Source organism: Gorilla gorilla, chromosome 1 (genome assembly GCF_029281585.2).
Source record: "Gorilla gorilla gorilla isolate KB3781 chromosome 1, NHGRI_mGorGor1-v2.1_pri, whole genome shotgun sequence".
Classification (NCBI taxonomy): domain Eukaryota; kingdom Metazoa; phylum Chordata; class Mammalia; order Primates; family Hominidae; genus Gorilla; species Gorilla gorilla.
Window position 1 is genome coordinate 52,404,298 of NC_073224.2, and position 17,192 is coordinate 52,421,489.

The 17,192-nt window shown below is 47.7% G+C and overlaps 1 protein-coding gene, 1 long non-coding RNA gene and 1 pseudogene across 6 annotated transcripts in view; 2 read left to right on the forward strand and 1 right to left on the reverse strand.

Moving 5' to 3' along the window:
- The window catches only part of PLEKHA6 (pleckstrin homology domain containing A6), a 153,245-nt gene that overhangs the window by 21,657 nt on the left and 114,396 nt on the right, over positions 1–17,192 (forward strand). The window contains exon 1 of one of the 5 annotated variants that reach the window (XM_055368959.2): positions 5,079–5,660. The exons of the other annotated variants lie outside the window; for them this stretch is intronic. Within the exon in view, the coding sequence (XP_055224934.2) occupies positions 5,599–5,660 (62 nt within the window). The 5' untranslated portion in view covers positions 5,079–5,598. Of the gene's footprint in view, positions 1–5,078; positions 5,661–17,192 lie in introns of those variants that run through there. 5 annotated transcript variants of the gene reach the window in all.
- LOC129528501 (uncharacterized) lies at positions 1,862–6,788 on the reverse strand. Its single transcript, XR_008673731.2, has 3 exons — positions 6,768–6,788; positions 6,115–6,176; positions 1,862–2,431 (listed from the first exon to the last, which is right to left on the reverse strand). It is a non-coding gene; the product is annotated as an uncharacterized lncRNA (long non-coding RNA).
- Positions 7,014–9,819, forward strand: LOC129528498 (large ribosomal subunit protein eL21-like; annotated as a pseudogene).

Sequence of the window (17,192 nt, forward strand, 5' to 3'; positions counted from 1 at the left end):
TTGTCCAGGCTGGAGTGCTGTGGTACAATCTCTGCTCACTGCAGTCTCAACCTCCTGGGCTCAAGTGATCCTCCTACCTCAGCCTCCCAAGTGGCTGGGTCTACAGGTGCATGTCACCATACCTGGCTAATTTTATGTATTTTTGATAGAGTTGGCCACGTTGGCCAGGCTGGTCTTGAACTCCTGTGCTCAAGTGATCCACCCACGTCGGCCTCCCAAAGTGCTGGAATTACAGGCGTGAACCACCACACCTGGCCTTTACAGCATCATTTTAAAGTGGCTGTCTCATATTTCATTATATACCTTTTCAATTTATTTGTTGATTTGGCGCCTATGTTAAACTAGGTATTTCCAATTTTCTACTTTTATAAACAAGGCTACAATGAACATATAAATATCTGAATCTTCACACATATCAATACTTTTTTCCCTTAGGTTGCATTTCTAGAAGTGAAATTGCTACATTATTAAAATATTTTGCCAAATCCCTTGTTCAAAAGCACTAATTTACATTCCTCACAGCTGTGTCTGAGAATGGATTTTTTTTTGTGTGTGTGTGTGTGTGTGTGTGTGTGCCATGAGCATCAACATTGAGTATTACAACTTTTTCATGGTTTTCATTTATTGTTTTGATCCATCTGTTTGACTGGGAGTGAGACAATTTTTAAAAAGAGACTTATCAAATATGACATTGTCCATATTAATAACAATGCAATATATAATATGTCCATGTAATAAACATATTTGTGTGTTTGAGTCTTTGGCTTTTCTTAAAAGGCAGTGTGTGCAGAGTCATTAAGATCACAGTTGGCCAGGCACAGTGGCTCATGCCTGTAATCCCAACACTTTGGGAGGCCGAAGTGGGCGGATTACTTGAGGCCGGGAGTTTGAGACCAGCCTGGTCAACATGGTGAAACCCCATCTGTGTTAAAAATATAAAAATTAGCTAAGTGCGGTTCTGGGTTCCTGTAATCCCACGTACCTGGGAGGCTGAGGCAGGAGAATCCATTGAACCCAGGAGGCGGAGGTTGCAGTGAGCTGAGATCGTGCCACTGTACTCCAGCCTGGGTGACAGAGCAAGACTCTGTCTCAAAACAAACAAACAAACAAACAAAACTTAGTTATGGGGTCAAACTCAGGTTGAATCTGGAATCTACCATTTACCAGTGATATGATGCTAACAGTGGCTTTACCTCTCTGTGCCTCAGTTTCTCCATTTGTAAAATGAAGATAATGCTACCTATCTCATAAGCTTCTTGTGAAGATAAATGAGGTTACATATGCAAGCACATAGAATCCTGCTGAGCAGAATAAGTGATAAATGTGTTTGTTATTATTACCTTGTTCATTTGCATGAGAAACATAGATATCTGAAGATAGGTATAATCGTCTCTCTCCCTCCAAGCCCTCCCAAGTCTCCTTGTTCAAGACTAAGTGCCCCTGTTCCTCCAAAGACCCTCAAGTTCTTTCTTGAGCTTTCCTGGAGCCCCCACATGAACTGTGGCCTTACTGGCACACAATGTGGTGAGGTGGCCACACACATGCCCAGGGCAGCCACTTCCTCCAGGAGAATCCCCTGGAATGGCACACTTGCTGGGGGCTTCTTCTGGCAGGTGCATGGCTTATAGGATACTCCACTGGAGCTGGTACTCCTGCAGCCCCTGTCCGCGCCCCTGCACGGCCATGTGCACATCCTGTCTTGATTTCTCCCTTGTCAAATCTACCCAGCATTTCTCATTCCCATGAGACCTCTTTGCACTTTCTAAAGTAGCGCAAGCTTATCTGATAAACTAATCATGATCCGTATGTTAGCTCCTGCTGTGGTCTTGGAGAGAAGGCTCATCTGGAATTTGAAGACATGGGTTCAAATCCTGACCCAAGTAGTAGCCATATGATTTGTGGAAGTTACTTAATCCTTCTGAGCTTTCACTTCCTAGCCTGAGAACTGGGGTTAGTATCACTACCACCTACCTAGCTGATACCTAGGTGAGTAATGTACATGGAAGTGCTTTGTAAACTGAGAATAATCACACAAATGTCAGTTACTGAACATCATATTTCGGAAGCCAAGGCTTTAACTCAAAGACCAGATGGGTGCTGAGGTGGATTGGTGGGAAATGTTTTTAGGGTAGCTGGTATTCAGGGATACTGTCAAGTCCTCCCAGGTCACCCACTTAGTCTCTGTAGAGGATTGGTCCTCACCGTGTGAATTCAGGAAATAGAGCTGGAGCTGCCAGTGCTGATCTGATAAATATGCATCAGTGCTGAGGCTTCAGGGTAGCTGGTCCACCCTGGTTTCAGCTATGTCTTCCTCGGGTTAGTCGGAGCTCCACTTCTGCAGTGAGGTGGCCTAGGGCCCTCTTTAAGGAGGAGGTGAGGTCCCTCCTTAGCTCTGACATCATCATGTCCACCCAGTCTGGCTCGTCATGACCTGAGAAGAACATGTATCTGTAATTGCAGGTGCCAATTTGCTTTTAATTAGACAAATTCTTGCAATTAGCCTCTTAAATTCTACCTAGCCTCAGGTGGTGTGGTCATTGTTCTGGTTTTGCTTGGTTCCTGGGACCACATGAGCAGCAGTGGGCTATCCAGGGACTGCATCCAGGCTATCCAGCAATCCTGCTAACCTCACTTGAAACTGGGGTGTCTCACTGGGGAATGGAAGGGGATCGGAGCAGGGAAGAAAAACCTGCTTTGGTGGGGTGGTGCGGGTGGGAGTATGGTGATAGAGGCGTAGTGCTGAGACCTGTTTGAATGACAAGTGAGGTCTAGAACCCAGGTTTCCTCCTAACCCAATGCTTTTCCCCTTCTGAGTCTCAGTATCCTCATCTCTAAAATGGGAATAATAGTTCCCACCCTGCCCTTATCACCAAGGATCAAATGAGTTAGGTGTAGGAAGTAGGTGTGAATATAAAGCAATGAGACCTGAAAGTCCATGATCACATCAAATGTGAAAGCTCTTTAAAGTTCTCCATATGCTCCCGGTGGCCCTGGCCACTGCTTCTTGGACTCTGACCTTCTCAGTCACTTCTCTACTGTCCAGTAATTCCTGACTCCATTGTCTTCTAATCCTGCCAACTCTCCCCACAACTATGAGTGATTAGAGGGCAGTACTTAGCACATAGTAGGTGCTCAACAAATGTTGGTTGGATATGTGAAGCTTTGGATGGGAGGGTTAGGCCCCAAGGAGCAGGCACAGATAAACACTCATGAGAAAGCCTTGGGTGGGGGCAGTGGTGGGGAATTTATTCCCTGTTCTCCTCAGCCTTGCCTCTCACTCCACTGTACTTCTTCAAGGCAAGAGATGGCCTGATTTGTCTTATTTGTATCTGTGATGTTTCACGCAGAGCCAGTCACAAAATGGTTGGTAACTGCTTTTTGATTGGCTGAGTGAATGAGACAGGGTGATGTGGTAGAGACAGCATGGAATTAAGTGGTGGGTAGAACTTGGGAGCCTGGCCCTACCATTTGCTTTGGGTACATACTTACTGCATGCTCCTTATGTACCAGGCAGGTACTAGGTTGCAAAAATGAGTTTTTATTTTGATTTATTTATTTTTGAGATGGGGTCTCACTCTGTCCCCCAGGCTGGAATGCAGTGGCACGATCATAGCTCACTGTAGTCTCCACCTCCTAGGCTCATGCAGTCCTCCCACCTCAACCTCCTGAGTAGCTGGGACCACAGGCATGCACCACCACACCTGGCTAATTATTTTATTTTTTGTAGAGACAGAGTCTCACTTTGTTGCCCAGGCTAGTCTTAAACTCCTGGGCTCAAGTGATCCTCCTGCCTCGGCCTCCCAAAGTATTGGGACTACAGGCGTGAGCCATGTGCCCGGTCAAAAATAAATTTTTAAACTCACGCTCTTGTAAGGGAGCAGATGAGTGAGCAAACGACCATGCTGTATATGATACAGACATATACTACATATGTTGGTGGCCAAAAAAGAAAAGGATAGACTCTCCTAGGAGGTTCCCCAAGGCAGAAACCTTAAGCTGGGTCTCAGCTTGGGAAAATTACTTAACCTCTCTGGGTCTCTGTTTCCTAAGCTATCCTGTTAGGAGACTGAAGTCTCCGCGGCGGCGAGGAGGAAATGAAATAAAATAATATGAAGAAAACATGTGGCACTGGATAGTCTTTCTTTCTTTTTTCTTTTCTTTTTTTTTTTTGAGACAGAGTCTCGCTCTGTGGCCCAGGCTGGAGTGCAGTGGTGCGATCTTGGCTCACTGCAACCTCCGCCTCCCAGGTTCAAGCAATTCTCCTGCCTCAGCCTCCTGAGTAGCTGGGATTACAAGGCATGCGCCACCATGCCGGGCTAATTTTTGTATTTTTAGTAGAGATGGGGTTTCACCATGTTGGCCAGTCTGGTCTCAAATTCCTGGCCTCAAGTGATCTGTCTGCCTTGGCCTCCGGAAGTGCTGGGGTTACAGGTGTGAGCCACCACACCTGGCCTAAATCTTTTTTTTTTGAGACAAAGTCTCACTCTGTCACCCAGGCTGGAGCGCAGTGGCGAGATCTCGGCTCACTGCAACCTCCGCCTGCCAGGTTCAAACGATTCTCTTGCCTCAGCCTCCTGAGTAGTTGGGATTACAGACATGCACCACCACGCCTGGCTAATTTTTGTATTTTTAGTAGAGATGAGTTTTTACCATGTTGGGCATGGTGAAACTTAATAACTTAATAAAAGTTAAAAATGTCACCTTGAAACCAGGCCTGGGATTGGTTGGTGGGAGGAGCTTGGGGAGGGCAGGAGCTGAAGGAATTCCAGGAAGCTGGTCCCTACACAGCCTCACCCTGTCTCTGCTGGTTAGTACCTGTGCAGCCTTGAGTAAGTCCCTCACCTTCTCTAAGTCTCAGGCACTCTATCTGCGAAGTGAGGATAATATGATTGTATGGCTCAATTGAGAAACTTCACACAAGTCTCCTACAACATGCTAGGCACATAGTAAGTACTAGAAAATATTAACTCTTCGTTATGATTTTTACCACCATATTTCACAGAGAGACCACATCTGCACGCTGACACACGCATGTTGCATATGTGTGGACTCCTGGATATGCTCAGGAAGGGCGGAGGGTGAGAGGGCCTGGGGTTAGGCTGAATGACAGCTGGCTGCTGCTCAGTCTGAGAAGCCTTCCTGGAGGTGAGGCGACCGGAACTCTGTAGATAAGGTGGGAGGGGTCAGGTTCGGCTTGGGTGATGGAACTAGGGAGGACGGCTTCTGGTTCATGCCCAAGTTGGGGGAGCCTGCTTCATGGGAAACATGTCAAAGGGAAAGGTGGCCCCTGACAGCAGGAACTTAGTTATCTCAGGCACGTAGGCCACCTCCCCCCGGCCACACCCCACTCCCCCTGCCTGGGCCAGTCCTGCCAGCAGCATCCCAGCTGCTCGGTAGCCCGGCTGGTCCCCTGACCTTCCTAAGCAAGGCAGCCTGGCGGCCATGCTGGGTTGCCGTGGTAACTGGCGGCCTCCCAGCTGGGTTGCCCGGGTAACCGGTTAGCTGGCGTTCGGAGAGGAGGGTGGTGAGCTGGGGGAAGTCAGCCTCAAAAGAGGCAGAGAAGGACAAGGGCTGGACAAGGAGGAAGACAGAACCCAGATGCCCCCAGCGCAGCCCTCTTCTCTCTCCCTCGTGGGACTGGGAAAGCCAGAAAAAGGCAGGTAGGAAAGAATGTTGTGCTGTTTCCGACCCTTTGTGTGTATGTTTTGCAGTGTGAGTCGTCTTGGCCCTCATGGGACGTTTAGGGGATTTGACAGGGCGGCTCAGGAGCTAACCCTGGCAGTGATAAAACCAGGGGCCATCCAAACCAAGACGTCAGTCCTGGTCCTCCCCCCGCCCCCATCTCCCAGACAATTTTACCTCTTTGAGCTTTGATTTCTTCATCTGTAAAATGGAGAGAACTTGGACCTCCAGGGCCCATGTTTGGGAGCAGTGCCTGGCACCGTCACCGGTGGGTTCCTTCCTCTCCTTCCATAGTGATTTTTGATTTGGTGGCTGCTTTCCAGCCTGTGAAGAGCTTGCACTAGAGGCCAACCCTGCTCTGAGTCCAGCCCTGCGGAGGGGATGGTGGTGGGATGGTTGGAATTCTTGAGAAATTAGAGACATGGCTCTTACCTCAAGGAGTTTACCAGCTCACTCTGCTGAGGGCAGAACGCAAGTTACACAGGTGGGAACATCTGCAAGAGCAAGAAAGGTTTTTTTATTTTTGTTTTTGTTTTTGAGACACGGTCTTACTCTGTCACCCATGCTGGAGTGTCCTGGTGACATCATAGCTCATTGCAGCCTTGACCTCCCTGGCTCAAGCCATCCTCCCACCTCAGCCTCCCAAGGAGCTGGGACTACACGTGCTTGCCACTGTGCCCAGCTAATTTTTGTATTTTTTGGTAGAGACGGTTTCACCATGTTGTCCAGGCTGGTCTTGAACTTCTGGGCTCAAGTGAGCCATCTGCCTCAGCTTCCCAAAGTGCTGGGATTACAGACATGAACCACTGCGCCTGGCCAGAATGTTTTAAAAGGAAGACATCGAAATTTTTGACTGCAACCAGTAGAAATACATTCCAGGGGCACATGCGTGTTACTCGTACTGTAAGTGGTGCATGTCATATTGCAGTCTTGTCTGGCCTATACATATTTATTTTTAAAGATAGTCTTCACCCTTCAACTTGCTTTCACACTCACAGATGAGTCACTTCTTTCAGTGAAACACTGAGACAGCATGTGCACTAAGGCTCTTCAGGTATGTATAGGCTTTCCCCCACTGCTCTCACCTTCTGGGTGCCATCACCTGGGGGATCCTCGCCACTCTGATCTATGAAGTCAGCGAGACTGAGAAGTCTCATGACTTGCCTAGGGCCAGAGGCAGCAAGTCCTGGAGCCAAGGCTCGAGCTGGATCTCTGTTGCTCAGGTCCACAGCCCACCCTAATGCCTGCTGAATCTGCTGCCCAGTTTTATTCCTGCTGTGAGGAGAACTCAAGGATTCTTTTTTTTTTTTTTTTTTTTTTGAGATGGAGTCCTGCTCTGTTGCCCAGGCTGGAGCGCAGTGGCGTGATCTTGGCTCACTGCAACCTCTGGCTCCTGGGTTCAAGTGATTCTCCTGCCTCAGCCTCCCAAGTAGCTGGGATTACAGGCACACACCACCATGCCCAGCTAATTTTTTTGTACTTTTAGTAGAGACGGGGTTTCGCCATATTGGCCAGGCTGGTCTCGAACTCCTGACCTCAAGTGATCCGCCCGCCTCGGCCTCCCAAAGTGCTGGGATTATAGGCGTGAGCCACCGCACCCGGCCAAGAACTCAAGGATTCTTATAGGGAGAGAAAGAGAGATCTGAAGATCCAAACAGATCCCAGGTGTCTGTCCTGGCCCCCTTAAAATTGAGGGCCTGGAGCCAGGCCCGGAACTCAGGCTCCTCTTGTCTGCTGTCTCGGGGACTGCAGAGGCTGGGACTGAGGAGGGCTGTGAAAAGAGAAGGCCAAGCTTGAAGCAGTCTGGGTGTTCCCTCCGTGTCTGAGGGGAGTCAGCCGGGAAGGATGGGTGGGGCTAGCTGCGTGGGCTGAAGCTAACCCCTCCCGACAAGCTGTTCTGGTTGCCAAGCAACTGGACCTCACTGTGAGGGCAGACTTGGTGTCAGGGGCCCAGGCCATGCCTAGAGGCCTCAGGCTTCTGGGAGGTTTTTTGACAGGAAAGCCTTAAACCAGTCCCCAGAGAAGCCCGTTTCTCATTGTCTATCTCCCATCTGACAATGGAGATGACAGTCAGCAGGATGTCTGCCAAGTGTGGCCTTGAGCACAGGCTAAGGTCAACAGGGTGGGGGAGACGGCAGGGGAGTTTGGCACCTGGTGGCTGAGTTGGGAGTGCCTGAAGCAAGAGGGGCGTGAGTGGCTGTGGAATACCCAGGCCGAATGCTGACCCTATAAATATTTATTGTGATAAAATAAAGATAAGGCCTGGAATGAGAAGCAGGAGCGAATGAAGGAATCCACACTGCTCGGTTCCATTTTCAGCCATGCTGTGTGAATTTAGCCTGTGTGTCCATCTCTCAGGACCAGGTTGGTTTGTGTGGGGTTCACTAGCTGGTACTGTTCCTTCCCTTCCCACATGGACTTTGCTCTTTGCAAACAGAAGAACGGGCAAGGCATTTATGGCTGGGAGACATTTCCTTGCTGTTTGGGCGTATTCTCTTTTCAGCTTCAAGCTGCCCAACCTGCCCTGTGTTGAAGGGAGGGCTGAGGGGTGGCTGATGGCTGAATTAGGGCCCGTGGCTTGGGGAGAAGGTTGCAGAGGGTCAAGAAGCTTCAGCTCTAGCTGTGTCCTGGTCTCTCTAGGTTTCTTGTTAATTTACTCAGCACCCACTGCTTTAAGCAGCATTTCCAACTGTAAAAATGAGAGCAGTCAGAAGGTATCTTGTCCAGGCTCTTGATTTGGTATTTATGGCTCTTGGTGCCTCTGTAACGTGTGGTGTTACAGGCCAGGGTGGTGGGTGTGTGCGACTAGGAATTCCGCTGAAATTCAAGTGGGATGTACGTTTCTAGCTCCAGCTGGGGGAGTAGAGGCTGGGGAGATGGTGGGTTTCTGATAAGGAGAATCGGTACTTCAGGATGGTACCAGCTGGCAAGGAGAGCATGCCCAGTGCTTCAAGAAGATCTGATTTACACTGTGAAATTGGATGAGTATCTTTCTCGTAGGAACCCCTAATCTCTGCATCCATATACTCTGCCATCTACCCACTCAATATACTCTATTCTCCCAGCTTGTCCAGGGTGACCTTTTGTTGCGGGAAGTCAGGGACCCAAAACGGAGGGACTGACTGAAGCCATGGCAGAAGAACGTGGTTTGTGAAGATTTCATGGACATTTATTAGTTCCCCAAATTAATACTTTTATAATTTCTTATGCCTGTCTTTACTGCAATCTCTAAACATAAATTGTGAAGATTTCATGGGCACTTATCGCTTCCCCAGTCAATACCCTTGTGATTTCCTATGCCTGTCTTTACTTTAATCTCTTAATCCTGTCATCTTGTAAACCGAGGAGGATGTATGTCACCTCAGGACCCTGTGATAATTGCGTTAACTGCACAAATTGTAGAACATGTGTGTTTAAACAATATGAAATCTGGGCCTTGAAAAAAGAACAGGATAACAGCAACGTTTAGGGAACAAGAGAGATCACCTTAAACTCTGAACGCCGGTGAGCCAGGCAGAACAGAGCCATATTTCTCTTCTTTCAAAAGCAAATGGGAGCCTTTCGGCCATAACCGCCATCTTCCAGTAATTCGCCAAAATGACGAACACAAAGGGAAAGAGGAGAGGCACCCGATGTATGTTCTCTAGGCCTTTTAGAAAACATGGAGTTGTCCCTTTGGCCACGTATATGCGAGTCTATAAGAAAGGTGATATTGTAGACATCAAGGGAATGGGTACTGTTCAAAAAGGAATGCCCCACAAGCATTACCATGGCAAAACTGGAAGAGTCTACAGTGTTACCCAGCATGCTGTTGGCATTGTTGTAAATAAACAAGTTAAAGGCAAGATTCTTGCCAAGAGAATTAATGTGCGTATTGAGCACATTAAGCACTCTAAGAGCTGAGATAGCTTCCTGAAACGTGTGAAGGAAAATGATCAGAAAAAGAAAGAAGCCAAAGAGAAAGTTACCTGGATTCAACTAAGGCGCCAGCCTGCTCCACCCAGAGAAGCACACTTTGTGAGAACTGATGGGAAGGGGCCTGAGCTGCTGGAACCTATTCCCTATGAATTCATGGCATAATAGGTGTTAAAAAAAAAAAAATAAAGGACCTCTGGGCTGTAAAAAAAAAAAAGCAAATGGGAGAAATATTGCTGAATTCTTTTTCTCAGCAAGGAACATCCCTGGGAAAGAGAATACGAAGAGTCTGTTTCTGAAATGATGGGTCACTTACCCATGGGCACATTGGGAAATGAGGGAGGAATCAGAATTAGAATTTATGGATGTTTCCATGTTTCCTGCCGAGCCATCTTCTTGCCCCTCGTGTGACCCAACTGTGAGTGTGGCTGTGTATTAACCAGTAAGAGAAATGGAGGTGTGGGGGATGTGGTTATTTATTTGACTCCACTTTGTCATGGCTTCCCCTGTGGTCATGGCTCATTTGTGGTGGCTCAGAGCTGCCCAGCTGGCCACCCCTCCTCAGGTGCCCAGACCCGTGTTCTGGAAGAGGCAGGTGGTAGATGCTGCCTCCTCTAGGGGGGTGAGAATGAGAGTGTTTGCTGCTCTCATGTTCCCATGCATACAGAGAGGGCCTGTCAGCTGCTCTAGGTATAATCGAGGGGGCTGTCAGACAGTGCAGAAATCTAGTCACAAAGCAGCTGAGGCAGGGCTTAGAGGCAGAGCTAGGGTGGAGGGAGAATCAGAGACCACACCCAGTGCCAGTAGTCTTCCTTGCTCCCTGCTGCCCACTTGTGATTGAGGAGGGGGCTATCCAATGGGGCAGCAGCTCCTCTAGGAGCCATAGCTTCCTTTTGCAGAACAGGCCTTCTCTGAATCCAGAAACCAAGTGTCCCCACTTAAAGCCAGCTTAACCATCTGGTGGTGGCTAGCAGGGTGAGCTTCGCTCATTCTCTTCTTTTCTCTGTACTCCTCTCCACACCTTTCTGCTCTTCCTTGCTATCCCTGTAACAGGGGTCACTTTTCTTGTGTGTGTTCAGATGTGAGTGTGGAGAGCGACTGGGAAGTTGGATGAGCTGACTTTCTCCAGGGCTTCTGGTCTCTTACCATTAAGGTCAAGTGACTCAGCAGAGAAAGGAGGGTTTGCTCCAGTGGCGTTGTTGTGGGGAACCTGCTCTGGGGTTAGGGGGAGCAGAACATAGTGTGGGGGAAGAGGGGACAGGAGGAGTCGTTGTTGGCCCTGCTGTTCTTTTCAGGGAAATGCTAGAGTGCCTCCTCCACCAGCTCTCTAGTACTTGTGCTGTGGGTGAGGCTGAACCCAGGTCACAGTGCACGTGGGCGCTGAGGGAGGGTAACAGGGAGATCCTGTGACATCTGCCTCATGGTGGCACCCAGACCTGAGGAGGGCGGGAAGAAGAGAACCTGAGACCTCTGGAAGAGTGGCACAGCAGAGATGGGGAGTGTGGAGAGGGTTCTCAGTGGAAAGAAACCTCGAAGGGAGTGGGTCCAGGGGGCTGAGCAAAGAAGCCTGGGTTGGCAGGCATAGGGGTAGCTCAGGCACCTTCTGATGGGCTGTGTGTGGTCAAGCTGTCCTGGCCTCCTTGTTAGGAAAGTCTGCAGGGAGGGGGTAGAGTGGTAAGCATGGAGACAGAGAGTGTCTAGACCTCAGGAAGGACTTTTTTGTATCAAAATAGAAAGCATCCCAATCGGGCCCAGTGTCTTCCAGATTTGGTGTTGTCAGAACCAAGGCCAAAGTCATCAACACTTATACTTATTAAGTTATATTTTTAAAAGTGTCCTTTAATTGGCTGAATCAGCTGGTTGGAAATACAAGTTGTTCTGAAATATTCCATCCACATATGTCTTTCTCGCCGATAAATGTGTATCTCCCCACAGCAATTAACACAATGTCTTGAAAGAGTTGGTGCTCGGTAAGTTGCTTTCCCCACCTTCTCCAGGCATTATGCTTGGGGCAGGGGTGACATACAGGGAATGAGGTGCGGGAACTCCGGTTATGATGGAACTCTCACACCCACATTTTTTCCTGGGCTAGATTTCAGCTTGTTTCTCCACCTTCTGGCTCAGAGCCAGGATCCCTGCTTCCCAGTCACTGGCTGAAGGATTGGCAGGATGGGGCTGGATCACATCTCGTCTGTCCTTTTCTGCTTTCCTCCTTGGAGATGTTGCTTTGTCACTCACTTCTGGGGCACCCTGATAATATGGATGAGGTACTGGTCTGCAGTATAATTAATTTGGGTTAGAAAACACTGAACCTCTTTTATACTTTTTATAATTGACTCTATATATTTTTAAATATTTCTTTTCTTTTTTTTTTTTTTATTTGAGATGGAGTCTCACTCTGTCACCCAGGCTGGAATGCAGTGGCACAATCTCGGCTGACTGCAACCTCTGCCTCCCGGGTTCAAGCTATTCTTCTGCCTCAGCCTCTGGAGCAGCTGGGATTACAGATGTGCTCCACCACGTCCAGCTTATTTTTGTATTTTTAGTAGAGACGGGGTCTCACCATGTTGGCCAGGCTAGTCTTCAACTCCTGAGCTCAAATGATCCACCTGCCTAGGCCTCCCAAAGTGCTAGGATTATAGGCGTGAGCCACCAAGCCTGGCCTTAAATGTTTGTTTTTGAGAAGGAGCGGGCTATTTTCAGCCGGCTTAGAGGAGTTTATCACTCCCACAAGAACCTCAGGAGAGAACAGGTCAGGGAAGAGCGAGGTGTCAGCAGCAACAGCTCATTTACATATTTTCTGCAACTCTTCCCTTGGCTCAAATTGCAGGCATCCTGGCCAAGTTTCTTTATTTTTTTGAGATAGGGTCTTGCTGCGTTGCCCAGGCTGGTGTCAAACTCCTGGGCTTAAGCTATCCTCCTGCCTCAGCCTCCTGAGTAGCTGGGATTATACGCACGCACCACTGAGCCTGGCTCTGGCCAAGTTTTAGTCTGGGCATTACTGTCACTTTCTCTCCATCACACACACCAAAATCAGGGGCAAGTCTGGGCTTAATGTAGCTCATTATAGACGCTGTGCTCCTGGTGTCAGAGTCTATTTTTCCAGATGGAATGACCAGGATGGGGGAGGGACTGAGAGTCTCAGCCTTGAAAGTAATCTTTCACTTGGTCAGCTTTTCTCCCATATAGCAGGTGCCTTTCTAGTGTCTCAGGCACATGGTCAGGCCAGCCACTGCTTGAAAGCCCCCAGTGACTAGGAGCACTGCCCTGTGAAGTAGCTTTTTCTATTGTTATGGACAGTTTCAACTTGTATCATTCCTTAATGTTGAGCTTAAGTTTCCTTCTAACTTCCACACGGTGGTACCAGTTCAACATCCTGGCCATCCTTTTCTGGGCTCACTTGTTTATCGTTGTTTCAAGAGTCAGGCAAGTATGGGGAGAGCGTATAACCCAGTGGGGAAGATACAGGGTCTGTCATATGCCTGCCTGGGTTTGCACTTGGCTTCCCACTCACCAGCTGTGTGACCCTGGTTATAATCCTTAACCTCTCTGAGCCTTGGTTTAGTCATCTGTAAAATGTGAGTGATGATGGTACTTACCTCATAGAGTTGTTGAGAGGGTTAAATACATTAATACATGTAAAAAGCTTGGAACAGTGCCTGGCAACCAAAGGCAATTCAGTACATGGTAGCTTTTAATCTCTGTTGAAATAAATTGTCTGGAATTGAACACAATACTCTAGATGTGGTCTGTTCCATGGGACCCTGATGCCCTCCAACTTGATGATATATTTCTATTATGTCAGACTAAATTTGCAAATCACTGGTGTTTAAATTGAGCTCATTGTACTGAAGCCCTCAGGTTATTTTCCCACGGACAGCTGTCAGGCTTAGATCTCCCCTTTGCTGCATAAAAGATGTGATCTGAGTTAGAGGGAAGGTCAGGGTCAAGGGGAGCCCAAAGCCTCCCCTCACATTGGTTCCAAACACACATGAACTCTCATTGATGCAGTCGCGTCCTTTTTATAATGCTGTTCTGCGATCTGGCGTTCTATTTGGAAAATCCCTTGACCCACACTGGGCTAAAATAAAATTCCCTCCCCATGGGTCTTTTCTTTCTTTCAGTGGGTCTATTTTATTCTTCTTTGCTCATTCATTGCGTTTGCTTATCAGGTGAGCTGAGCACTTACTGTTGGGAACTTCCTTACCTCCAACTCTAGCTCCTCTACTTCTCCAAGTTCCCAGGCTATAGGGGAAAAGACACAGGTGCCCACAGCATAATCAGAGTGACTGTTTTCACAGACAAACCTCTGGGGCTCTCTAAATCCTTGCTCTTCATGGTCCACTAGCATCTGTATCATCAGGGAGCTTGCTGGAAATGCAGAATCTCAGGCCTCACCCCAACATGCTGAGTCAGAATCTATGTTTTAACAGGACCCTCCAGGTGATTCATATGCACATTAAAAGTGGAGAAGCCTTGCTCTAAGTTATTCAGTGTGGAGTAGGAATGCGGAAAGCAAGAAGCCTGTCTTTCAAGGCCTTGATATTAGTCCTACTGACCAGGTTCCTGGGGACATAAAGCTATTTCTGTACTATTTGATCACAAGCTATTTCTTGGAATGCTCATAATAAAGGATTTTTTGTTTGTTTGTTTGTTTTTGCTATGTTGCCCAGGCTGGTCTTGAACTCCTAGAGCAATTCTCCCGCCTCAGCCTCCCGAATAGCTGGGACTACAAGCGTGCACCACTGTGCTCAGCTCATAATGTTTTTATAAAATACTCATTTTCTTTTCTTTTCTTTTTTGAGACAGAGTTTCATTCTGTCGCCCAGGAGGGGGTGCAGTGGTGCAATCTCGGCTCACTGCAACCTCTGCCTCCCAGGCTCAAGCGATCCTCCTGCCTCAGCCTCCCGAGTAGCTGGGATGACAGGCATGTGCCACCACACACGGTTAATTTTTGTATTTTTAATAGAGACGGGGTTTCACCATGTTGGCCAGCCTGCTCTTGATTCCTGACATCAAATGATCTGCCCGCCTCAGCCTTTCAAAGTGCTGGGATTACAAGCATGAGCCACTGCACCCGGCCACTCATGCATTTAAAAAAATATAGATTGTACTTATGTTTTCCCCATTTTATTAGTAACATACTCTTGAGCTCATGTATTTCAAACCACTGGATATGTACAGTTGGAATCTTAAAGTTTGGTTTTATGTTTCTGATCTACTTTTTTTGGTTAATATTAGGCTATGATTCCAGTATATGGAATCCTCATTCTGCCATCACTGTGTTAGTCATCCCTCCCAGCTTTGTCAGTAGCAAATCTGATAACCATGCCTTCTAAGTCTTTATGCAAATCATGGATGAAAATGTAGACCACAGCAGGATCAAGAACAGATCCCTGTGGTGCACCCTTAGAAGCTCATTCATTTATTTAGCCAGCAATGTTGACTTCCAGAGCTCCATCCCTGCAATCAGATGAACTGGTTATAGCTCCTGCCCTGTTCCCTGCTGACCTTTGGCAAGGTATTACTGCACCAGACTCCCAGTTCTTTATCTGTAGCCAAGGAAGTTGGAGTAGTCACCAGCATCCTCTGGGGGGGGGGGTACTTTAAAGAAATGCATGTTCCTGGGCCCCTACCCTTTCCCCCACAGATCCTGGTTCAGTTGATCTCTGGTGGGTACCCAACACCAGTATTTTGAAAAAGCCCTCAAAGCAGAGAGCAAAAAGTTCTCTGGGTAATTCTAGTGTGAAGCCAGGATTGAGAACCACTGGACCAGATAATCTCTAACAACCATGATCTGCCTTCCTGATCCAAGAGGATTCCTGGGGGCCTGGTACACATCTTCTGGGGCTTCTTGAAGCCCCAGGCTCAGGCCTGAGCCCTGCTGGCTGCAGACCACGATAGCAGAGGGGGCCTAGCTGGCTGGTAGAGCACCGTAGCCAGGCACCGGGTGTGCTGTACAGGACTATAAAGCACCCCGGTCTTCCCCACATCCCTGGGAGAAGAGTTGGGATGCCTCCTATCAGCTGCTCGCTCTCCTGCCCATCTTCTCTGGACAAAAGAATCATCTCTGACTTCTCTGAAGTTAGCTCCTTCTCTGTGTTTCTGAGTTTGCTGCTTAACAAAAATAGCCAAAGGCCAGTGTAAGTCTGTTTCAGGGATCAGCACCCTGTCTGATTCCTCTCTTTGTCTTCTGTTTCTTTCCTCCCATAACTCTGGAGGCAACAGCACCTCTAAGGCCTTCTCTTGCATCTCTTTCTCTCTATAGACTCCCACAGGCTGAGGACTGCACCATTCCAGAGCCGTAGCAGCTCCCAGGAATGTTGCTGGCCAACGCATGAACACAAAAAGACCTCTCTGACATGGCCCTGGGGGTCAGGGTACCTACTTGCCCAGCTTGGCTCATTTGAGGCAAGACCAGCTTCTACCTTGAGGCTCAGGTTGTTGCTTTGAGCATCGCTTGCCTGATTCTGGGATATGAGTGTGTCCAGGATGTGTGGTCTCATCTTCTCCCTGCCTCTCCGCAGTTGTGCTGGTACGGGAGTGTCTCTGCAGTGGGCCTGTTAATTGGTGCTTCAGCTGGCTGATTGACTCTAATGCGGGTGAACATTTATTTACCCCAGCAGCCGCCTCTCAGACAGCCGTTAATTGCAGGCACGAGAGAGACAATAATTACGGGATAATGGGTGGCTTTTGTGTGAGTCCTTCTCTTTGCACTGTGTCAGCAAACACAGAGGGTTTGTTTTCTAACATTCAGCTACCCTGCTGGGGAATAACACACCCCCCTCCCACTCACTCCATCCCTGTCATCCAGTCCATCCTTCCCTTTCCCTGTCCTGGGTGACAGAACATGTTCCAATTTTCCAAAATATTGTCTCCTTCCAATTCTCATGCAGTCATGACCCCATTTTTTTGATTTGTGAGGTCTAACTCGTACTTTTAAAAAAGTAGTGCTTAATTAACTTTGCCTAAAAATGGGTAAGCAAATGTTAAACGATATGCCTATTCCATGTGCCTCCTGATCTTTGTTAATATAGTTTATATGGTTGTAATTAGTTTATACAGTTAATATAGTTTATATAGTTGTAATCCTGGTTTATATAGTTGTAATTGATGTGTAGCTAGTGTCTTGTGTCATGAATTTCTTTTTTGTTTAATATTATTTTATACAAACAGTCCCAGGTGTGATAATGATCTATAAATTTGTCATTTTAAATAGCTATAAGTAATTCTGTCATGTTGCTCCATTACTGGATTTCTTTTCTCTTATTACTGAGAATTTGGGTTGTTTCCAATTTGTTGCTATTATGAATAGCTCTGCTATAAATGTCTTTACATGTACTGATTTTCCCCCTAGTTATTTCCCTGGGGGTTCATTGAATTATGAAGTTATATTGATCTGGGATCCTGTTGGGAAGAATGAAGGGGCTTGGGGAGCTGAAGGCTACTGGGAAAGTTTAACTGATTCCCTCCTCTCCCTCTCCCAGCACACAATTCCTCTTCTTCTCACCTCTTTTCACATCCATTTTGAGTATGATCCTTGCCCCAATTTCCCTAGTAACAGCCCAGGTTGGTGAGATGGAGACTTAGTGTTT